Source organism: Cyclopterus lumpus, chromosome 19 (genome assembly GCF_009769545.1).
Source record: "Cyclopterus lumpus isolate fCycLum1 chromosome 19, fCycLum1.pri, whole genome shotgun sequence".
Taxonomy (NCBI): Eukaryota; Metazoa; Chordata; class Actinopteri; order Perciformes; family Cyclopteridae; genus Cyclopterus; species Cyclopterus lumpus.
Genome location: NC_046984.1, coordinates 5,864,337 through 5,888,846, shown reverse-complemented (window position 1 = coordinate 5,888,846; position 24,510 = coordinate 5,864,337). Strand labels below are relative to the sequence as shown.

General features: G+C 43.2%; 2 protein-coding genes across 5 annotated transcripts; both read left to right on the top strand.

The window, feature by feature from the left end:
- The first annotated feature begins 550 nt into the window (after positions 1 to 550).
- Positions 551 to 11,435, top strand: zc3h7bb (zinc finger CCCH-type containing 7Bb). Of its 2 annotated transcripts, none has more exons than XM_034558373.1 (21): positions 551 to 753; positions 1,568 to 1,629; positions 1,742 to 1,778; positions 2,085 to 2,282; positions 3,049 to 3,207; positions 3,491 to 3,631; positions 3,717 to 3,759; positions 3,862 to 4,103; positions 4,429 to 4,723; positions 5,265 to 5,323; positions 5,483 to 5,582; positions 5,860 to 6,021; positions 6,168 to 6,373; positions 6,484 to 6,584; positions 6,742 to 6,923; positions 7,196 to 7,275; positions 7,644 to 7,903; positions 8,166 to 8,271; positions 8,657 to 8,765; positions 9,016 to 9,149; positions 9,387 to 11,435. In XM_034558373.1, exons 2-21 carry the CDS (start codon positions 1,571 to 1,573, stop codon positions 9,420 to 9,422), a joined length of 2,709 nt encoding a protein of 902 aa, XP_034414264.1. In that variant the 5' UTR covers positions 551 to 753; positions 1,568 to 1,570; the 3' UTR covers positions 9,423 to 11,435. The 2 variants fall into 2 exon arrangements, with proteins under 2 accessions (XP_034414264.1, XP_034414265.1); XM_034558374.1 differs by having other exon boundaries at positions 551 to 764.
- Positions 11,436 to 15,707: 4,272 nt separating this feature from the next.
- tefa (TEF transcription factor, PAR bZIP family member a) lies at positions 15,708 to 24,106 on the top strand. 3 transcript variants are annotated; one of them, XM_034558382.1, is made up of 5 exons: positions 15,738 to 16,014; positions 19,716 to 20,102; positions 20,424 to 20,644; positions 21,553 to 21,764; positions 22,211 to 24,106. In XM_034558382.1, the coding sequence occupies exons 1-5, from the start codon at positions 15,930 to 15,932 to the stop codon at positions 22,233 to 22,235; spliced, it is 930 nt and encodes a 309-aa protein (XP_034414273.1). In that variant the 5' UTR covers positions 15,738 to 15,929; the 3' UTR covers positions 22,236 to 24,106. The 3 variants fall into 3 exon arrangements, with proteins under 3 accessions (XP_034414274.1, XP_034414273.1, XP_034414272.1); XM_034558381.1 differs by lacking the exon at positions 15,738 to 16,014 and adding an exon at positions 18,238 to 18,807; XM_034558383.1 differs by having other exon boundaries at positions 15,708 to 16,014; positions 21,553 to 24,106.
- Positions 24,107 to 24,510: the final 404 nt, after the last annotated feature.

Here is a 24,510-nt window from a genome sequence, read left to right as displayed (position 1 = left end):
TATTTATTTGCTAACGTATATGATCATGTCAATAACAAAACAAAGAGGCAAGGATTGTTCACATTATTGTATTATTTTACAATGTAATCGAAGCAAGGTGTTTTGGAGATGTTTTAAAATTCAAAGATGATTTAGAAATAACAATATAATTACTCCAGTACTACTCATACATCAAATACTGAACGTTTTACTCTTCTCTAACTTGTTCCGTTGCTGATAAAACATGTACGTAGAAAAATGTTTTTTACAGTATATGATTGTAATATATATACAATGACCAATGTAGTATATGTCAAGTGGGCAAAATTAGCTCCATCCAACTTCTATTGAAATGCTGTTCACACATGATTGCATCTGGAATAATACTAATAATAATCCAGTATGCATAAAGGTCACTCTGCTCATTTCGTGAAAACACTTTATTTAAGCAACATTTACATTTTAAATAAGGGTAATTGTAGTAAAGTACATGGCCGCTTTAATTGCTCCAAATTCCCAAACTAACCCAACCAGAGCAGTGACGCGCTCTCTGCTGCCCCCTCGCGGACAAACGTCTCCCGGAAAACTTGTTGCAATGCTGCACTCGCCGAAGCAGCAGTTAGCAGTTAGAAGCTAGCAGTTAGCTCATATTGATCCAGTGTTGAGCAGCAGTCGTAGCGCAGAGACACTCGTGCTCCGTCCACACACCGATGACAGGCACACTACACGGATAGGTAGTCCTGTCTCTGTGTGAAGACACCTCCGTGACTCGCGGTGAGTGTAAGGTGGGTTTGGGCTCCATTAGTAAGTTAGTTAGCTAGCTAACTAACCGGTAGCTGGTTAACACGGGTTTATAAGCAGTGTAGCCATCCATGTCAGCTCGTCAGTCATTAGCGTTAAAGACAAAACAACGCCCGTGACTTCGAAAAAACATCAACATTTCTTTAATGATATTTTGCATTCCTTTTAACGTTAGCTAAGCTACATTTGAGTGATTAGCATGTTTGGCTGAGTGAGAGGCGTTGACGTGAAGTTAGCTCGCTAATCCCAACTACCGGTGATTAAACAACGGTAATTACTCTGATGTCATTAGCAGAGAACCAGATGCAGATGGTGTATATTTTGTAATTATATTTATCGCTGTCGGTGCCTCGTCTATAAGCCTCCATGTCGCACAACAGCGTCGGCTAACGTTTTCCTTTCCCCAACTCTGTTATGGCTCACGGTTAAACTGTGCAGCTAATGTCCAGTAGTCCTCTCTCAAATGCCCACAGTTAATACGGGGAATACTGGCGACCTGTGTCCCCCACAGATTCATAACATGTCAACGATAACGACACCCACCAGCGGCCTTCACCGTTAGCTGTGCCCGTGGTTTGTTTACGCGAGTCCGATGCTTGCTTAGCGTTTTTTAGTGGCAGGCCTTGGCTCGTCTCGTTGGGTAGTTCGCAGGTTTGTAAAGAAAACAACAACCTTTGCAGAATAAATCCTCAGCCATCACACGTGTGAACATATTGGCCGTATCAGTAGCTGTCAACGCTGTTGTGCAACAAGTTGAGTTTTTAAACAGTTGCATTTGAACCCTCAGGCTATGGATCCTGATCGGCAGAAACGCAGGGAGGAAATTCAGAAAGCCATGAGCTTTATCCAGTAAGTACACAAGTCAACCTTTCGCATTTTGAATGTCTCCTTTACAACGTAATGAGCAAAGTTCACACCTTTTGGAGAGCAATGACGGCCCTCTTATTCTCTCTGTCCATAGGTCCTCCTTGCCTTTCCCAGAGCCAGAGCGCTATGAGGTTTGCATTCATCCTTTTCATCCCATCATCAACTATTTGTTCCTACATTACCTACTCTCAGATGTGATCTTCACCATGCTCACATTTGGTTCTGTTATCACATGCACCTATATGTAGATTTGAGCTCAGACATTGTGATTGGCTAACTCTCTCTCTCTCTCTCTCTCTCTCTCTCTCTCTCTCTTTTACCATTTGTGTGTCTTTTTGACCATCACCTTTTATTTTTCTTGCCACCCTGTTCCTCCCTCTCTCACCCTCCTCTCATTATTTTCTCCCTTTGACCTTTTCTCTACGGCCTCCCTTCAGGCATTTGTGATGCAGTTGGTATGTAACTTGCTCGACGAGGGCAATTCTTGCTTTCGAGACGGAGACTGTCGTCAAGCCAGCCAGCAGTATGGAGAAGGGATCAGTGTTGCCCGCTACGCTCAGGCTGAGGCCCTCGTCATCCCTCACGAGCTGCTGGAGAGCCTTTATGTCAACAGGGCGGCTGCCTGCTACCAGACGGTGAGGGAGAAGGGGAACGAGGGAATGTGCCACTGGCAGATGCTCATGTGGACAAATATAAAAGGCAGTAGTTTACTAGTAGTATATCAGTTTGACTTATAGATTAAATATGGGTTACAAACCAACAAAGTCAACTTTTTAAAATAATGTTTGTGTCACATGTGTAACGATTTCTCTACATTTGATCTGGGGGGAATTTTCTGTATTGTTCTGTTAATAAAAGTACTAAAGCTGGGAAATCATCTTCAGCTTTTTTACATTAATAGTTTGTTTAACAGCGTAGTTTCCGTTGCACAGACCCACAACTTCTAATGAAGATAGATTTGGTTCTATTCATTTTTGTATTTTGTGTGCACTACAGTAATCTGCCTGGGAAGCAAGGAGCCAAAACCTTTTTTGACAGCAAACAGTGTGGTTGATAGGGAAATGTTGAGAATAATGTTGAGACGCACCGTATCTGTGTTAATGCTGTGGTGAAATCCAGGCTTAAAGTCGGTGACTGTTCTTCTTTGTGGATATTACATCAAGGTATCATTGCCAGTTCGACAATTCTTAATTGATGTTTTTTAAAAACCACACCTAGCTTTTCACTAGGAATGTCCCTCTCATGATGTGCACTCTCAAAATTCTTTTGCATTAAAGGGATCTTTTCTTGTAGTAATGATTTAATGCTTGTGCAAGTCTCTTTATGTTCTCTGTAAAATTACTCTTGAATTCCAACGTCTTTCTAGCTCTTACTGTGTATCTCTGTGTCTGTCGGCCTCAGAGGGAGTACGAGCGTGGTGTTCAGGACTGTGACAGTGCACTGTGTGTGTCAGAAGGCAGTCGCAGGGCTCTGTACCGCAAAGCGATCTGTCTGAGGGAGTTGGGCCGAATCCGGGAGGCCTACGATTGTGGAACTAAATGTCTACTCACAGCACCACACGTATGTCATCAACTCTTAAATATTAATACAAATGACCGTTTCCCCCAAATCTTTTTAGCGATCTAGTTTAAGGTGAAAGATTACCTCTCAAAGTTAAGTAGAGGAGCTGATGAGCTCTTAAGTTCATGCCGATCTGGAATAGAGTTGTGAAATTCAGTGTCGATATATGTGTAGTCATGAATTATGACTTCATGGACTACATTGTGTTCCTTGTAATAGTTTACCTTAAAGTGAATGAAAGTTATTCTTAGTAAGTTGGACCTCTTTGTAATTCGTCTTCCAGGACCGGCAGGTAAATGATCTGGCTCAAGATCTGGCCAGTAAACTGGGCCTGAAGGGCCGCAAGGCCTACGTCAGCTCTCAAACGGAGTCCACAGCCACTGAAGGGGAGGGTCATGGGGAGACTTCCCCACCCACAGGAGAGGTGGGTGCTGTTGTCGCAGTATAGAGTTACTTAGCGACTAAATGAGAGAATAATCACATCTGTTATTTCACTCTCTTTTTCTCAGATGTCCTCCAATGGGCTGGAATCTCTGGGTGACATGGGACCAGGTAGGACCAACTTGCACACCCTGAACATTAACGCCAACCCTATTTACTCTCTATTTACCATATTCATTTTATTAACACCATCGCTGTTTTCGTACCCCTCAGAGGACCTGTCTAACGCGCAGTGCATCCCTGCTCCTTTGGCCACGCCCATCCCAGTCAGTGATGACCCGGCGTCCCCTGAGGTGACCCCATGCACTGACCTGTCAGAGAGCCCCAGCAGCCAAGGCCTTCCTCCCATGCCGTACTCCGTTCCTGTGTCGGAGCACATGGATGAATGCAGCAGCAGCGTCATCAAGGACGAGCTGGACAGTCTGCTGGAGTGCATCCCCAAGAAAGTCAGTGAGGTGAGTGAAGGACAGAAGAGCGGAGAAATTTACCAACCAAGTATGGGGCCAGAATTTATATATTTTTTTTCACATGTATTTAAGCACATACACTTATGCTTTGTTTAATATTTGCTTGATTACATTTAAAAATACCCCCTTTTTATTTATTTTAATTTTTTTTATGAACAAAGTGTGATGGCAGAGTTAAATATCACAAGATAAAATGAATTTAAAGGTAGAATTGTACCCAACTGGGTCACGTGTGTTTTTAGTAGGGGGGGGACTTCACTTGGTAGGTCCCCTATGTGAGGTAATGCTAGTCTTTGTTTGTCTCCTGGGACAGAGTCCAGTCCAGGGTGCTATCCCCACCAACCTTCCCAATACGGCAGTGGGTCTCCGGCCGCCGTACTCTCCAAACCTTCCAGCCTTGTCACCCCAGCTTGCCCCAACCTTCTTTAGCTCCTCTATCAGTGAAATGCCCCCACTGGAGCCCTACTCGCCGCTAGCCCAGCGGGACCAGGGCTCCACCCAGGCGCAGGACGCACTGGGAGGCTTTCCCACAGGGGCCACGGATGGAGAAGGGAAGGCAGGAATCGCTGCTGGCGGACTGGACTCGTTGTCTGAGTATACTCTTCCTGGTGAGCAAAGAGTCTATATCTTAATGTATTTGTTATCTTATTTAGGGAAACCAGTTACAAAAAATACAATAAAACATTCTCGCATGTTGGTTGAAGAAGATGAGACTTTATCACCAGAAAGGGGTAATGTAAGTAACACATGGCATGCTCAAGTTGACGTGATGGTTCAAATCAAATGGGTCAACAGGGGGAAAAGTTGACACCAGAATTACATTGAAAATAGGACTCGCTACATTGTTGCATGTATTTATAAATGGCGAAGTACACCTTAAACTTTGAAAAGCATGTAGACTTTGCTACAAGTACTGTTTATTAATAAAAAGAGTGTGGAATTATGAGCATGCCATCTATAATGTATATACATCTACATATAACTGAAGTAGTACAAACATTTTGACCAGGTACAATGTGTTAGCTTGCTCTCACGTAGTTCCCAGAGCACAGGTCCTAGGCCTGAGATGTGCATCAGCAGCACACAGTGTGAGTCAGCACCATTACATATCGTGTCTGACATCAGTGTCATTGTGTCTGTGGTCTTCAGGGGGACGAATGTGTCACAGCTTCATCCCTGGAATGCGTAACCACAATGCTGCACATGCAGTGAGTAACACACACACACACATTGGCATCATCTCTTCCATGGCAAACTGCTTTAATGGTGTTGTTGTTTTAAAAAAAAAATTAATTAACAGCAATTTCTAACTATGCTGCTAAGTGTCCTTTGTGTTTAATGTCACATCTGTGTGTTTTCTTTTTCAGAACGGTCCAGCAGGAACCAACCTGTCTCTGCTCTCCAGGAATCCTCTGGCAGTCACACATGAGTTTCGGCAGGCCTGTCATGCCTGTTACAGCCGAATAGGTTCGTTCAAGCTGACTCTCCTATTAACCTTTGACCGGCTACTCTCTCTCTCCGCCCTCACCCCCTTAACAAAAATGTACAGTGGTATGTTTAGCTTTGCCGTCTTCATTAGCCCACCACCTGTGTTTATTTTATGTGAAATATCTAGACATTGTTTTTAGGCTCAGCCTCTATCCCTGACCAGTTGCAACAACATTTACAGAATGTAGCTCACCGTAACTAGTTATTACTCTTTTTACGGGGTAATTAAACTACTCTTTCCTCCTCTTGCTCATAGGTCCTCGAGTGATGGACTACAAGTATCAGCCGGAGGCAGCACACCGCTGTAAAAGGGATGTGCTTCTGTGCCGCCTTAAAAACACAGATGACCCAACCTGGAAGAGGATCCGCCCAAGGCCAGCGCGGAACAACTTCCTGGGGGCCTTTGTACTCTGTAAAGGTATGTATTTATTATGATGAAGATACTTGAATATGGGGAACATCTATTTTAGATGTAAACAAAGCCCCAACAACCAAATGGAGTTGAACTGTGGCAAAAAAAGTTTTTGTATTCTGTTAAACATGTTCTCTCCTTGGGTTGCACAGAGGTGCAGGAGCGTCAGGAGTGCCAGTATGGGGAGAACTGCACGTTTGCTTACTGCCAGGAGGAGATTGACGTGTGGACCCAGGAGAGGAAGGGTGCGCTGAGCCGAGAGCTGCTGTTCGATCCGCTGGGCAGCACAGAGAGACGGGCGCTCAGCGTCACCAGACTGCTGCAGCTCCACATGGGCATGTTCATGTTCCTCTGTGAGGTGAGACCACAGTGGTTGGTGTTTCTCTTGTTCTTTTTGGTCACTTGAGACCTGCACTGTTGGAGCCTTTGAACAAGGATTTATGTGCATCACTTTCCTCTTCACAACAGGAATGTTTTGACAGTAAGCCTCGCATCATCAGCAAGCGCAGCAAAGAAAACTTGTCGGTCTGCTCAAACCTCACAGCTCGACACCCGTTTGACGACAACAAGTGAGTTTCTGTCTTCGTTTTTTCCACACAAAAAACGCCTTGGTGAGGTTTGATAATAGTGTGTGAACACCGAGGGGATAAATACACCCAAAATGTCATTTCATTTTGTCTGTTGGCCCTTAAAAATTCAATGATTGCTCTCGTTTACCTGCTGCAGGTGCCTGGTGCACGTGGTGAGGTCAGCCAACGTGCGCTACAGTAAGGTGCGTCCCCTGCACCCCCTCTGCCAGTTTGACGTGTGTCGCCACGAGGTTCGCTACGGCTGCCAGCGTGAGGACAGTTGCTCCTTTGCTCATTCAGTCATAGAGCTCAAATGCTGGGTCCTGCAGCAGGATACAGGTGGGTAGAGCGCGCACACACATTGGTTGTCTTTTACATTTAAACAAAAAAAAAATCATGTGAATGGAATAAAAAACATTTAGCCCCTAACTAGCAAATTATATTCCGCTACATAGGGTAGCTTTCCAAGATTAATAATAGAGGTCTGCCATATTGACAATACTTAAAATAAGGTCCTGCCAAATGTATGCTTTATTTGACTATGAACACACGTCTCTAGTAAAGTAAGTGACGATTCTTTTCCCAGAGCTGCTCCCTAATTTTTCCTTTAGGTATCACCCACGAAGAGATGGTGCAGGAGTCCAAGAGACATTGGCAAAGGCTGGAGCAGAATGCACAGAAGCAGCAGAAGGTGAGACAGCAAAGGGAACTGAGACAGTTGGACATCTTGGTTTGCTTCTTGCCAAATAAGTATGACGGTTCCCTCGTACTGCATTACTCTAGTAAATGTACTGTTAGCCCGGTATGGTGAGGACAGACACATACATGCTCTGATACCCATGTCAACTAGCCAGTTCTTTTCACCTGATGAGGAACGTCACACGTAGAGCACAATGAGCACTGAAGTTCATTCTATCCCCTCAAAGATCCTGCTTAACCATCCTCTAGTTATGTATGAAAGAAGCCTAAACGTATTTTCATAGAATTCTGGCAAAATATGGGTAAAGCTAAATTGGATTAGTCTGCTTTGTCAATGTTAACTCCTCATTTCTCTTTCAGCCCATCCATATCCCACATCAAAGCAGCAGCATGACAGCGGGAGGAGTGGGGGGAATGGGAGGTGGAGGGGGAGATGGCATCGGTGGGGGTGGTGTGGGCCCAGTGGGTGGGTTGGGGATGGGAGGATTGGGCGCGGGGATCGGAAGAGGGCGGCCGCTCAACCTGAAAATGAAGTTTGTGTGCGGCCAGTGCTGGAGAGAAGGACAGGTCAATGAGCCCGACAAGAACCTCAAGTACTGCACTGCCAAAGCACGGCATAGGTGAGGCCTGTCTCCAGCATTTACATTCAAGCGCCACCATTTGTGTCCCATGATGCAATGCAATGCAATAAGACAGTGTTTTCCAGTCTAGTCCTTAAGGCTGACTGTCCATTTTGCATCGTCACAGACTTTGATTTGGGTGTTTAGGACGTGTAATCATCTGCTGCCATTACAACACTGGTTGTTACTGTAGCGGCAGAGCTGTATGCCAAAGGACAAACTGAAACTCAGAGCTGTTGAATTCATGTCTTTGTCTCCTTAGCTGGACGAAGGAACGCCGGGTCCTGCTGGTAAAATCATTTGAGAAGAAGAAGTGGGTTGTTGTTCGGCCTCTGCCCTTCTCCCGCACCTATCCACAGCAATATGACGTGAGTACTTCTGCACTCTTTTCTCTTCAAAGCCCCTTCACCTCTCTCATTTTTTCCCTGGGGATGTTGTTGTAAATCTCCTTACCTGTGTCTTGTTTTTCTCTTGCTGCCAGTGTGTCTTTGACAGTGTGTTCATGTTGACACGATCAACTGAGTTAAATAACACAGTAATTGTACGATTACAATAGGCAACTCTCACTGGCAACCATAACAATTGCAAGACTAGTTTTCCAATCGTGACCTATAATTGACAAATGACAACAAAGTGAAATTTGTACAAATTATTTGAGAGATGAACTGGGCTAAATGAATGGAATAGGAACCTCTGTTGCAATGCTGTTGGGCTCGGTCTGTAAAATGTAACTCTTGTCTGTGTCTCATCCAGATGTGTGTGCATGTGATGAAGCAGAAGAAGTGCCACTATATTGGGAACTGCTCATTTGCTCACAGCCTGGAGGAGAGGGACGTCTGGACGTACATGAAGAACAACAGCTGTAAGCTCCTAGCTTCAACCACAGTGTTTTGAGAACACTTAATTTAGAACGGTTGGATATAGTACACAAAAGAGTGGCGGTGTATTGAGATCTAGATTCAATCATCATGTTACTCCTTACATGTTCCTCCTTTTGCACACCACCACTACAGTAACTTATTTTGAAGTGACCTATCTCACACTGATTGTTGTTCTGCGTAACACTGTTTACTGAGGCGGCTTCTCTTTCTCTCCTCCTCACCTCACTGCAGTGAGAGACATGCAACAGATGTACGAACTGTGGCTGCAGCTCACCAATCAGAGTAGACGCACAGAAAGCTCTGTTGTGAACCCGCCCCCGGAGGACAAGCAGGTCACCATAACAGCGGATTATGCAGAAAGCATGGTGAGAGGTTATAACATTATCATCGGCAATTAAACCGGCCCACCCCTCTGTTCTTGTGAATATGGCACATAGATTTTCTCCTGGGGTGTCAGGAAAATTTGATAAAGAAAATTTAAAAAAAAGATTTTAAAATATAGTAATGTTCACGATTCTGCCTGGAAACTAAATATAGCTTGCTCAGTTTACATGATGTTGGTTAGTGGGAGAAATGAGCCGTGTTGATACTTATTGTTTCAGGGAGGCCGGCGGTTGTCAGATGGGGACGATCTCTGAGAGTTGCTGTGTCGACTAGAGGCAGCTGATTGCCGCTGAGCTGCAGACAAAGACAGAGAGACTGGCCGACCACACCAGCTGCAATTAAACAGTCTACCATCTTGCCAGTCTGACCTCCTATAACATCTAGCCAGCAATGTCGGAGAAGATGGACACGCAACTAAATGGTTGAGCCCCATATACACACACACACACACGCACGCATACAAACACGTCCACACAGCACATGACTCTCAAATCACAGGCACCTCTTTAGAAAGCTTTGAGGGAAAAGGACTTTTTGTTTTAGTATGAAGCTTCAGTTACACTCGGCACCTTTAGGTTCCCCCCCAGCAGATTATACTGCAGAAATTCCACAGACACCTAGTTTTGCTCTGACTAAAAATAATAAACTAGTATTCCCTAGTGCTCTTTGGACTGAGAATCTGTGTCCACCAGGCGCCACTTTTTTATTTTTTATTTTGTTAAAATCCTCGCAGCACTGAAACAATTCTTGGGTGGGTGCGCTGGCCGCAGCCCTTAAATTTAGCTTTGTGATCATTTAAAACTGAAAGTTAAACAACATTTTTTTTTACTTTGGAGTGCTAAGCCCACAATGCTGTCAATGGCAGAGACTTAAAAAACTATGAAAAATTGTAAAAATAGATTCTAAGTGGACGCTCCTCGATAAGCTGCCCAACAACCAAAACCCACTCTTCTTCCTTCATGGGAGTATTACGAGCGGGTCGAAATAGCTTTCTGGAGATTACTGATTTTGAGTCATATTTTTTTTCCATGGGGAGTTGCTCTTCCTTGTTATATTGTCTGCCATATTGGTAGAACGCTATGAATGTAATGCCTGCATGGGCCTTTAAAACTAGGAAATTAGTCATTTAAAAATGTTGCAGTGATTGTGGAATGTATGCAAGTATATTTTAATGCCCCAAAACAAACTTGTGTAACATGACAGCCCACCCTCCCCTCTATAGATATACGATGGCCTCTTAATAGCTGGTTATGTAATCAAACCAACTTTCCCTGAATGGGACTAGCACGGAGACGCACACTCATCAGATAATAACCTTGTCGTGGGAGGCAGCCGGTCTCCAGGTGAATCAAAGCATAACTGAATAGCGGCCATCTCAGGTTCCCAAAAGGGAGGTGGGTGTAGATTAACTAACCACCTGTGGCTAATGGCTCAAATCAATTGTTGCCAAAGCAACCAAGGGTTTTTCACCATCATGTACTGGCAGCCGACAGAGATGTGAAGCGGGTGTAGGAGGGCGAGAGAGAAGTGACTGCAGCTCCAGCTGCTCTCGGCATTAGATCAGTTCAGACCGCAGATGCCCATTAAGAAATAATGACCTCACTTGGACTGGGTCAAAGTCAAAATACTGTTGTTAACACAAAGTATTGTAATAGTTACTAAAGAAAAAAAAGATAATAATAATTAAGACGCGTTTCTACAGTTGATTGTGAGAATATTTAAGATGGTTTGATAGTAAGGGCATGTTGCCACTCCTTCAGTTGAATTGGTGTCATTATTTCACAGGAAAAAAAAACAACACAGGCCTTCAGAGGGAAACCAGTGTTCCTCATATGCATCCGTTTGTTATGTTCCTGATGGCTATCCGGAGCTCCTAATATTAACCTTTCATTATGGGAAACCTGTTAGCCTGAGACAGAGAAACAATTCTCACCACATGTTGTGCCTCTAAACAACACAACACACACACACACACACACACACACACACACACACACACACACACACACACACACACACACACAGAGGCAGGATATCTGTTGCCATCTTATTCTAGCCTTTAATGTGGATGGAGACACGATGGAGATATGCCTATATTCAGATACATATACACGCATATTATACATATTTACAAATAATGGTATACTACTAATAATAATTGATAACTTAGCGGTTAAGCTTAATAAATATATAACCTGAAAACCTGTATTGATTACATAGAAGAACTTCTTGTTATTGAGGTATTGCTATATGACATGTATCACTAAACTAGACAATGTGTGGGTCAAAAGCTGTACTTTATATTTCAAGCATTCATCTAATTTTCCTGTCCAGAGTGACTTTGGCTCAGTGCAAAAGAAAATAACAAAACGGTTTCAATTCCCCAAATTACATTACACTCGAGCAGAACATTAAGGTCAATTAGAGCAGTTGGACCCACTTTTTCGGGGGGGATTGTTGATAATGAGCCCTCGTCTGGAACAGCCCAGGTATTAACTTCTTTGAAGGATCATATTACGACTACTCCTAGTATTATGATGAATATGATGATAATGATCGCTATCTATTGACTATTTCTATTTCTTCTCTATATGCTATTGATATATGTATGTTTATTGCAATGTATAACTCTCTTTATATATGTGTCCATGTAAGAATATAATAATTAACAGTAAATATGCGTCTGTGTATGCAGCAGGGCACAGCTCTGGGAGGCAGTGAGCAGGAAACGTCCAGTTTCTGATCTTTAATGTAAGGAGTTTGAGGTTTATTCCTACAGGTGGTGACGTCAGTTATCATCTTACCTGTGGGTTGTCAGTAGTAGAAGACATTTCACACAGTACAGTAGAGCTGCTATATATTAATGTTGTCTGATCTCGTAAAGATTTAGCATTATTTAGGCACTGGCCCAAAAAAAAGATAGTTGATGACTCAAGTTTATATATATATATATATATATATATATATATATATATATATATATATATATATATATATATATATATATATATATATAAAAAAAATATGAATGAATGATAGTCCTCAGTGTAGATCCTACTAACGGAGCTCGCTGCTCACTGCCTGTGCTGTGCGCTTTTGTCTAAATTGATTCACTAAGCAAAGACTGATATGGAAACAGAAGCATACATAGTAGCCTATATACTCCAGTGTAGCGCCTTATTCAATATACTACACCTATAAGATGATACATACCCCTATTGTATATTCCTGCTTACTATATACAGTATATGATACCTGATACCTATTATAATACTTAGACACCCATATAAGGTAATTTAGATAAGAGATGGTGGAGTTTTTTTTTTTTTTTTCTGTGGCTGTGAGGATTTTTCTGTGGTCAGTAATGTGTTCTCATCTTTTGTTAAAGTTTTTGGGAGCGGGCCGCACACTCAAATGCTCTTTGGCATTCCATAGTAGTCTGTTCAGGATATTTGCAAAGCAGCCGGGATGGAAAAATATCACCAGCCACATGCCAAAACTTGGTCAATCTTAATTTTGTCTGAAAAAAGATGTCTTTGGTTAAATAACCACATGGTGGAATTTTATTTTAAACTTATAATTGGCTTCATTAAATAAGGACTATTGCTGGCATCTATATGTAATGGCTACTCGGACTAGTGGACAAACAAAACAGTCCTTTCAGATTTGACTTCCTGTCTATAAAGACATTGGAGTAAATAGTTATAGTGAAGGAGAAAAGGAATCAGAGCATTTAGGGTGAGGGGCGGGGCTCCTCTTCCATTGTTGGAGTACGGTACTAATGATGTAACTGCACAGCGGAACCTGCGTTGCTTGTTCTGTTTGTGTGTAGTTGAAGGAAGTCATGACACAAACTAAAGGGGAGGCAGGTTTCTGCTACTTTGTGCGTACACATAACAGTAGACTTAGTAGTTGAGCTTCTGTTAGCTACGATATTTACAGTGACTGCAGTACAAGAAACCTCCAGCACACGCGCGGGCCCTTTCACTGCCGTTCGTTCTATTATTAAGTGATTATTCCCTGTGCGTGTGGGCCTTAGCATGCAGACACAGTTACTTTTGGTAATGCTCCTGCCCTCTGATACAGTTGGTCACTTGATTCCCAGCACCAACACACAACTACACAGCCACACAAAAAAAAATCTTAATTTATCGGTTTCAATTAGTTTGAAAATATTGGTTCTTTGAATTGTTTTCAACGACTCTGATGATGAAACCAGGGTTGTAAGAAGTGGAAAAACAAGGCCTCCTTTTGTACTGTGTTTTTACATTTTGTTTTATCTTCTTGACTTTGTTTTCTCTTTTCTCCTCCCTGGTTGGAAGTTCATGATCTCATAAGTGGACCAAATCTCTTGAAGGCATTTAATAAACAGATTGTTTTAGAAAAGAAGTGTTTTTCCATTTATTGAAGATCATAATTTACAGCTTGGTCAAATTGTAATAAACAATTAACTAATCAACTACAAAGGGTTGTTTTTTGGGTCCAGTCACAAAGAATAAAATTAATACATATTTCACATCTCATTTCAAAACCATGGACATAAAAATGCTGCTGTAACGGCCGTCACTCTTCTCGACTTTCTCCAGGATTTTGGATGCAGAGAGTCGAGCAGAGGCATCCAGTTGGGCGATAAGGTGTTATTTGGTTGTAGTTGGGGCCAGACAGCTCCTTCAGAAGTTCACAGAAACATGCTGTCTAAGGGGCAGGAGTGAAAATACAAAAAGATTACATTACATGTCATTTAGCTGACACTTTTATCCAAAGCGACTTACAATAAGTGCATTAAACCATGAGTCCAAACTCAGAACAACAAGAATCAAGCAAGTACAATTTCTTCAATAACGTTAAACTACAAAGTGCTATCGGTAAGGGACATTTAAGTGCTACTAAAGTGCTACTACGGCTCTACCTTCCCTATAGTCGAAAAAGATGTGTTTTTAGTTTGCGATGGAAGATGTAGAGACTTTCTGCTGTCCTGATGTCAATGGGGAGCTTGTTCCACCAATGAGGAGCCAGCACAGCAAACAGTCGTGACTTTGTTGAGTGTTTAGCTCGAAGTGACGGAGCTACGAGCCGATTGGCAGAAGCCGAGCGAAGTGAACGAGCTGGGGTGTGAGGTTAGACCATGTCCTGGATGTGAGGTTAGACCATGTCCTGGGTGTGAGGTTTGACCATGTCCTGGATGTGAGGTTAGACCATGTCCTGGGTGTGAGGTTAGACCATGTCCTGGATGTAGACCGGACCCGATCTGTTCGCAGCACGGTACGCAAGTACCAATGTTTTGAAGCGGATGCGGGCGGCCACCGGTATCCAGTGAAGGTCGCGGAGGAGCGGAGTAGTGTGGGTAAATTTCGGGAGGTTGAAGACCAGTCGAGCAGCTGCATTCTGGATGAGCTGTAGAAGTCGAATGACATTAGCAGGTAGACCTGCCAGGAGGGAGTTACAATAGTCCAGCCGTGAGATGACCAGAGCCTGGACCAGAACCTGTGCCGCCTTCTGAGTGAGAAGAGGTCGTATTCTCCTGATGTTGTACAGCATGTACCTACAGGAGCGTGTTATTGCGGCAATGTTGGCAGTCAGGGAGAGTTGACTGTCGAGCGTCACTCCGAGGTTCCTGGCAGTCAGAGTCGGAGCCAACACTGAGTTGTTGAAGTTAATAGTCAGGTCGTGGGTGGGAGAGCCTTTTCCTGGAAGGAGGAGAAGTTCATTCTTGTCCGGGTTAATTTTCAGGTGGTGTGCGGACATCCACTGAGAGATGTCAGTCAGACAGGCAGAGATTCGTGTCTCACTTTTCCTTCTGTCTTTTCCTTCTGTTGCTTGTGTACTAACTACACTCAGTGACCTATGAAACAATCCTCAGTCTGAGACTACACACAAAAATAATTGTAGGGTTTTTGTGCATTTTGTTTTTTCCTCAGAGTACATGATTTATCAAGTTATCAAAAAGTATAATCCTCGCTGGTGTGTCAGTGTACTAGCTCACTCGTCTTTCAGGCACACGCAATTGGAAACGAGCCACGATCAATTCACCTGTGTTCTCCCTGCCCCCAGACAAAAGGACTGCTGTGTGAAGTGCACGTGTGTTATCTTCAAATTTGTGTGTATTATACAGCCCATACTAAAATCCCCAATGGTGCACTTTGACATTTAAGGAATTTAGGCATCTTGTAGCATATATGTTTGGTTTTCCTATAGCCTATGACATAAATAACATACGTGTAATACTTCTCATCCACGGTCAGTACACACAGATTAATTGGGAGGAGCTACAGGTGGTGTCTATATGCTAACCATGTAGTATTCTGTGTTGCCTTCATACATAACAGCATGCTATGTTCAGGCTATACAAGTTCTGTTTGGTCTTTTTTACCTTAGGCAATCCAGACGAGGCTCACGATTGGTTGTCACCGCTGTGATTAACGCACTAACTGGCCAATCGGCGCTCTCACCGTCTTCTGCTGTGGGGGGAATGCATGCTGCTTATTGGCTGCGGGGGGAATGCATGCTGCTTATTGGTTGCGGGGGGAATGCATGCTGCTGATTGGCTGCGGGGGAGCCGAGTGGGCGGACTGCGTTAAGTAACTTAAATTCTGAGTTCATAATGTATGACCTGGTAAGGTTTTAGTAGTTCCACCATTTCATGGGAGCTGGTAGGCCCGTGTCAGCCTCAGTCGACCTCGTTGCACTTGATTGTAGCTTCTTTGTGAGCGGCTGACCAGCTGTGACATATCGGTTCAACCTCATTTAGAGAAACAGCCAGCATGACTTCGGACACTACAGAGATCCCGGAGATGTTCAGGGCTCTTTTTGAGTTTCCGTTTACTCTCCCGAACTTTGACGATAATGGTAAGTGGTTGTCAAATCAAACACGCAGGTGTGTTTTGTTTCAATTGTCTTTTCAAGTTTCATGCAGCGAGGGTGAAATGACGGCAAACTGCGTGCTTGTTGCGTAATCCCCGTAGCTGAGCTGGCTGGGAAGTGTCAGCTGATGGGCTGCAAGCGTCTTGGCTTTAGTTCCCGTCCAGAAACTGACAGGGATTCATAAAATAAATAAACAAGACGACAGAAACGGTGCCTCACAGCTCCGACTGAAAGTAGTGCATATATACAGTTTCAGTGTTTAGTGTGTTATTCTGCATGGCGATCAACATCTTGTTATATAGCCTATTTAAAATATTGTCTTTATTGACCTTAACCTAATATGAATATGTATATATATATATATATATATATATATATATATATATATATATATAAACAGTATTTATGGCTGATGTAAGTGATGAACAGTGTCTTACTTGCGCCACCATTTTAGGTTTATTTTTTTAGATTGTCCCCTAAATATCTAAATAACTGAGAAAGTCAGCCAATAAGTATCTCTATTATTAATCTGAAATGCATAATGGGATACAAAAGTCAGTACTAAAAACACACGTTTCTTGGCAAATTTCTGGAATGTGTTGATGAAATGAGATGACAGTGGATCTGTTTGATGTTGCTTGCATTTATGTGCGTGTGCGTAACGGGGTTGGTGGGCTTTGTCGATTCATGATTAAATCACTAGATGGCCCTGTTTGCCTTCTCTGATCATGTTTAGTTCGATTAGATTAGAGTCCAGTAATGCCATTATTGGGAAGTGTGCTGCTGTTAAGAATTTGCTATGTAGGCTTCTTTATTTTTAGATTGTGGTGTTTTTTAGATTGTAGTGTTCTTTATTTTTAGATTGTGGTGTTGGAGCACCCGAGGAGAAGAACTCAACATATGACCTGTGTGCATCACATTGCGTTATGCTCTATACTCTGTGCATTTAAATTGTGTGATAATAAACAATGACTTAACTCATCAACGCCACACACAGTAATGAGAACTTGGGGATCTTGGTGACATGTCTCTCAATTCATGGCGTCATAGTCCTTTTGTGCGAATTGATCAGTAATGCTGACAATAGTGCTTGTTTTCAGAAAAATGTATTCACTTTTTATTAACTTTGCGAGACGGCATTGGGGAGTGTTCGGTGGCTGTGTCTAGCCACACATGGACTATACCTTGAATGTCATTATCACACCTAATGATCACAAGTTTGCCTCTTTAGGGCTTTCTCCCAGAAAGGGATATTTTGAACCCACACATATAACCAAGTATGTTTGTTGCCTCAAACTAAGGAGATTTCTGGCAAAATAAAAGAAGCCAGTAGCCTGTGATATCAGGTTTAATGGCAGGTTGTTAGGGTCAAGTCAGGGTATTTTTACATATAATGCATGCTTATTTCTGTAGTCCTGGAGCGAGACACTGCAGCCACAAGTTGGACTTTACCACAGCCCATTGCTACTGCTTCTCATGCTTAGAATTGGTTAAATGCAGAGCTCAAATTTCACGTTTGTAATTTATGTGACAAATAGAAATAGCCTTCTTGTGTTTGTGTATTGCCAGAGGTTTTAAATGAGGCAACGTGGTGCTTCACTAGTGATGTAGAAACATTCACTTCGCTCATGTGCTGTAGAAACTGACCTTGAAGACTTAGAATCTGTGAGATACAAACAAGTGACATTGGACAGAAAAACACCCCTCCCACCACCACTAAAACCCTATGGGCACGATGGTGTGCCGAGCTGCCTTTTGCAGCCAATGATAGAGATGTATCCGTGGAAATGGACCGAACCATCCATTCAGTGACAAAGAAACGCATTGAAAACCAAGTACAGTACATCCTGTTTTAAAAATATTTCCCTTGATAAAAGAAAAAATGGAAGTTCTGCACTTTCTGTTCTAATCTTTGCCCTTGAGATTGCCTGCTCCTCTGCAGCAATGCACCCACAAGGGCTGCAACTTAAACCTCAAGGTGAGGCGTATGTAGGGCTACTGCTGCGCCGCACTTCCTGTCTGCACGTGAGTGACATAAACAGAGCGCCGCTCTATTGGACACAGCCTGCAGATATGTGAGGGCAGCAGCTGCACGTGACTGCACGGGAGGGGAGGGGGGGGGACAACATATGTGGCAGCAACACATGGACATAAGTTGCAGAGCTCCCTGGGCGATGTTTTTTGTGAACGAGGTAGCATGATGACAGGGAGAACACGAGTTAAATATACGTGCGTATTTCTGAAGACTGTGATGGCACTGCGGAGACACTTTAGTAACTCTTCAGCGAACCCTACGACCTCGTGGTTTTTTGTTCGTGGCACGTTTTTGTGTTAATTTATTCTGTGTAACGTCGATATATAACTGTCAACCAATCGGATCTCGGCCAATTGCAAAATAATAACCGCTATTGGTTCCTCGCTATACTCCCGCCCCCCTTTTTTTTTTAATTCTCCTAATATTCATACCACGAGGGCCCGGCCCGCCTATCAACACCAGGCTGGGTGGACGTGTTTGTGCAGCAGGTGCGGTTTGTTCCCAACTCCAAACGACCTCAGTTTCCGAAGGAAGAGGCCGAACCGAGAGCTGCCGAGACGGCGGGCAATAGGACAGTTTGTTTTTTTTCGCCAGTTATTTCGCGGATAACAAACCCGGGAGCAATATGTCCGGCGAGGCGATCCTCACACTGGAAACGGCCGCGGGGGCCCCGAGCTCGTTCCCCGTGGTGCTGAAGAAGATCCTGGAAATGCCCCCGCCGAACCTTCTGGACAGCGACGACGGTGAGTGCCGAAGGAGCTCACGTAGAAACACGAGCTCCGCCGACCAGAGAGCGAAGACACGGAGACGGACATGGGGGCACTAAGCAGGGGTCGCCGCTGTCATTGTTCATCTGGCCGCGAGGCTTCTGCTTTGACGGGTCGGTTCTGTGTGGACCGGTCGGCCTGACGTCGGGCTCTCCTCACTAGCGAGGCTTTTCGGCCTCCCTGAATGTCCCCGTGTCCGGGTATATCACGTAGCCCCTTCCCAGTTGCAATACTTTTTAAAACATTTTTTAATTTTTTTGTTTTTGTTTTTGTTTGTTAATGTATCAAGGGAAGTGCCTGACATGTCAACGCTTGTCGCACACGCGCGCAACGTTAATGGGCGAAGAGTCCCAGCTGTGTTGAGCAGAAACATTTCCCTATTTCCTCAATTTTCTTTTTCTGGGGCTTTCGATTGTTGTACACTGTACATGGGTCTCCATGAGGGCTGAGCTGTTAGGAGGACACAGAGGACTTTTTGGTCAAATTAAAGGTTTTAGATTAAATAATAAGAACTCTGACTCTGAATGTGATCAACAACGCAACTCCGGTATTCAGGCCGACTGATGAAGCTTAGAAAAAAGTTGTCTTGTCGCAAAGTTGGCTTGTTTTGTACTAGATTGCCGTAGAGAATTCCATTATCCACCCGTAGCAGTTGTGGAAAGTTCCCACTAGTCCCTACATGTTATAACAACAGTTTGTTGGTTGAGTTTTGGTGCCCGAGGGACCGCTTTGTATTGCGTTTCTTTGGAGATGAAAAACAAACAAGGGTTGACCGGTTGTCTTCCATGAAAAATAGACACAACGGCCTTCTAGGTCTTGACAAACAAGTTAACCAATTTCTGTGACTTTCTTTTATCGAAATGTGCATCTTCCCTGTGTTTCAGACACCGACAAGGAAAAGCTGTATCTGGGAGGTAATGTTGACCTCAGCGGAGGAGGTAGCGATGTGTGTCCGTCCGCTGCCCTGACCCCTGCTATCTGGGAGAAAACCATTCCTTATGATGGTGAAAACTTCCACCTGGAGTACATGGACCTTGAGGAGTTCCTCACGGAGAATGGCATCCCCACCTTGCCCGATGTGGACTCTCTAAAGAGCAGCCCAGAAGGAGACTCCATGAAGACGGAGAAACTAGAGGCACAGGTGACGGTTGCCAAGACAGCCAGCGTGTCCCCACTGGGCCTCCTACCCATTCAGGAATTGGACAAGTGTGAGGGCGAAGTGGTGATCATCACCAGGAGTGACTCGGATATCATCTGCGACGTTACTGCAGGTGAGTGGTGGAGGTGGGTGGATCAGAGACTAGAGGGATGCAAATTGTGTGTTTCACAAGGCATAAAACCAGATATCAGGATTACTTGATATGCAGCGGCAATGGAGGGATTTGCATAGCAAAAATAGCACAGTTCACTAAAAGACTATTAGCAGTCGGTTCATGTTGGAATGTTTGTCTGTTATGGAGGAAATAAATGTTTTGTTTTTTTCCTTCAAATAAATGCATGCTTTCATGGTGCTGACACTGTACCTGCCCTTTTTATTTTAATTAGCAGCCGTCCAATATTTCAGTTCTTGTGCTCCTCTTCTGTCTGCTCAGAGGTGACCACTGAAAGTGACCGGGCGACCCCCGAGCCCATTGACCCCGATGAGATTGAGATCGATATCAACTATGAGCCAGATCCCACTGACCTGGTCCTGTCCAGTGTGCCTGGAGGCGAGCTGTTTAATCCTCGCAAGCACAAGTTCTCTGAAGATGAGCTCAAGCCACAACCGATGATCAAGAAGGCCAAGAAAGTGCTTGTGCCCGAGGAGCGGAAGGTATGCTGGGGAGGGGGCCGCAGTTTGTTTCACTGTTTGTGCATAGCTCGATTTATGGAAAACACTAATAGATTGGTTAGTTTTGATCAGAATTCAGTTTATATTAATTAAATTATGACCGTGAGCTAGAACAACCAAGCTTACTTCTAAAGGTTCATAAATAAATATATACTCCCTTTACCGCGGGGGACACCACAGATGTGCAGGGCTTGTGTTTATACTACTTTCTGGAGTGCGCTTGGAGGTCTCATTCAACACATGCACAGTTGAAGGATTAAATATTTGTGTGTGACACTTTTTTTCTTTCCCCCCGAAACTCTTAGCAATATCCCACCACATGTTTGAACACATGTTCTTACCTTCATTTATATTTTAAAGATGAATTGTAGGGCTACAGGTACCCACTGTCTCTGCTTAATGCTGTAACGTTTGTCCCTGCACAGTGATTTATGTTTTTAAGACGTGCTGAAAAACATCTTGCAAATTGGATTTCGTTAAAAAAATGTTTATTTAAAGAAATGGAATGTAACCGTTTTATTGGCTTCAAATTTCCTCCTCTGGTTTCTAAATGCACAACTGGTATGAAAGCAATAGACACCGCAGCAATGGCCATGTCAGACATATTCTAAGTTGATGTTTTCCATCTACCCGAGTCTGCCCGAGACCACAGGTTTCACACACACACACACACACACACACACACACACAGACAGACAGACAGAAGAGCCTGGCTGCAGGTCATATTACGCACTTGGCACATTTGGGTCGACGTGTTGACAATCGGATACACAAAGCTGTCGAACCAGGTCATCCTGGTCACTGAGCTCAGAAGGCATCGTAGGGTCTGGTGTTGTGTTTCTTTAACTCGGTCCAACCTGCTGCTTCTATCTTCTCCCTACACTCTACAGGATGACCGGTACTGGAACCGAAGGAAGAAGAACAACGTGGCTGCCAAACGGTCCCGTGATGCCCGCAGGTTAAAGGAGAACCAGATCACTGTCCGAGCAGCTTTCCTGGAGCGCGAGAACGCGGCGCTGCGGACAGAAGTGGGCGAGCTGCGGAAGGAGTGCGGCCGCTACAAGAACACAGCGGGTCGCTACGAGGCCAGATATGGACCACTGTAAGGGAACATGGAAAGCAAATGCACACATTCTTAATGTACATCTTAAAAGACGGTATCAGCCTCTTTTTTTATTTATTTTCACTGGTCTGGTTCGAAACCTTATTTGGGCACTCATAAAGCAGATGGCAGATCCTTTGTAGTGCTGACATGACGGTGTGTCACTGTTTTGTTCGGGTGGAGTTGGCCACAGGTGAAAAGGAAGACAGGCGATACCTTTTTGAGAGCAGCACAGTCACATGGGTTAACTCTGAGTTGGCAGTCAAACTCAAAAAGAAGACCCTCCTGTTGACCAGAGCTGGGTCAGCATTAGTTTTTAGAAAGGAGTCAGACAGACGACACGCATCAGAAGTTATCTATCAGGGACCGAACCATGTGACTGTGTGAATAATGTTGCCGCTGTTTAACGTCCCCCCCCCCCCTTGTCATCCTTGTTCTCTTTCAAGTGCGGTGCTGGAAGAAGACCAGTAGAAAGCAGTTGATTTATTTATTCTTGGATTTAAAAAAATCAATCAACGCAACAAAGTTGATGCGTGCAAACACTAGAATCGGTCAGATGACGAAGAGGAGGAATTTGACTGCCGTTGCCATGGAGATGCAATTAGCATGTGAAGACCTGATATCTATTTTTCATTTCTGGAGTTTTTGTTTTTTTGAGAATTGGATTTACTATCCATGTGAATGAGGAGTGTGAGAGATATTCAAGTGCTTCTTCAGTACACAACTTTGAAGTGGACTTTTATCATGTTTTGTATGCCTTTGGCCAAAAGAGATCATTTGTGATGTTTATTTTGGAAAAACTGTGGCTTTTTAATTTCGTGAATGATAGATGATACTTGGGTAGACATTTTAATAGTTTAGACTAGAATAGTATTCTAGAAACGGGGATTTGAAGGTTGTTTCCAATTCGTTCCACACCTGCCTGACCGTTTTATTTTCAAATGTATATAATATGGCAGGTTATGTGAAGAGCTGGGCTTTTCTTTGCCCACAAAACACTTTTTAACTGCAACATTTCCAATAATGTAAGCTTCTTCAGGTAATTACAGTTGCGTTGCAAAAAAAAAAGAAACAAGAGTGCAGCCATGTTCACTTTTCTCTTCGCTCATTACCGGATCTCAAGAGACACGCACTGCGCTCGCTGTCGCTCTTGTGCCGTTTTTGTCAGAGTAGGACGCCTGCTTCGCCCCCGGGGGCAGGTTGTCAGCGCTGACTCGTCTCCATTCACGTCAGTAACCTTTCATACGTGTGTGTGTACAATCCACTGATGCATGTACTGTAAATAGTTGTAGCCTAAGATTATACTTCCTAGACTTTTTTTTTCCCCCCACGATTTCATTATTGTTGGACATTTAAAAACAAAGTTTGGGATATATTTCAAGTAAATTCCTCTGTCTCCAATGAGCGGACATGTGCATTGATGATGTGTTTAATGCGAGCTGTCTTTATTAACGGCGACTGGCGTGGAAATGTTTGACTCGTTCAGTGTAAAAACATCACAGTGCACCTCGGTTTGAAGCGTGTTTGTTGTCTGCAGATTAAATTAATCCAGCTCATGCTTTCCTATTGTTTGCAATGGGTTGCTTGAAATGATCTCAAAACTAGGTTCTCAAAAACGTTTTATTTGGGGTGAATGTGCATTTAGATTGTATCAACAGTTTTTAGTTTGTGTTGGACACATTTATTGGCTTTTATCACCCAACTTTTCTTATGTTGGTGTGAACTGCTTTTTCTTTTCTGTCTGAGGTGTGAACGCTGGCAGTGTCTGTTGCCAGCAGATTTATTTTTTACGAACCCGGAGGCCTCAGTAATACTGTATTGTGGGTTTACAGGGGGGCATATTATCTAACGGAATAACATCCTTAGTTCAAATTGTGACGCACAAGTTTTTACACTCATAGCCATTTTGTTCTTTGGTTACTATACTTTTCAACCATAAATAAAATATGATGGTCTTTCTTTTTTACATTACTACCAGCAGTAAAGGCATCTTTATATTATAGTACATGTTTTTGTGTTAAATTTAACAGACTAAAGGCAATCTTGTGGAGTAAAACTTAGTCAGGACAGTCACATTAATTTTTACAATAATTTGACTTCCTGCATCAATATTTAAAAAGTCACTTTCTCCACAAGTGCAATTTCTACATTAATAAATGTTGTAATGCTTTCTGCTTCAATAAAGATTGCATCTGCCTTCTATCGGGAACAGGCCGATCTAATAACAAAATTAAGGGAGGTGTAACCTTCCTGTCTTTGTTTTGAAGACATTTTATGGCATTTTAAGTACAGCTACTTTGTCTTGTAATACAGTATGTATAAATAAAGCTTGGTTGAGAGTCTGGAAGTGTTAGTTCTTTTCTTACGGAGATGTTTCTTTAGGTTCTCGCAGTGAGCAATTCATATTAAAAAAAAGACCCAAGTCTGATGTAAATAAATTATAGCTCATGTCCAATATAAACTGAAGGGGTACTGTGCTTTGCTCGAGTCTAGGCTGGAATTAGCGGAGACAATATACAAATTAATATTGACCACTTTCTGATTGCATATAATTTAGTTTGATAGGTCCACAGCAATTGTATTCTGTACCCATATTTTCACCCGTGTCACTTTGAAACATTGCCATCTGGTGGGAGTTGGAGACTGTAAAAAGCAGCTGGATAAAGCTCCTCAGTACTTAAACAGAAACAAGCTCACTCAGCATCCCTGAAGAAATTGATACTATCCTATTTATTCTAGCGACCTA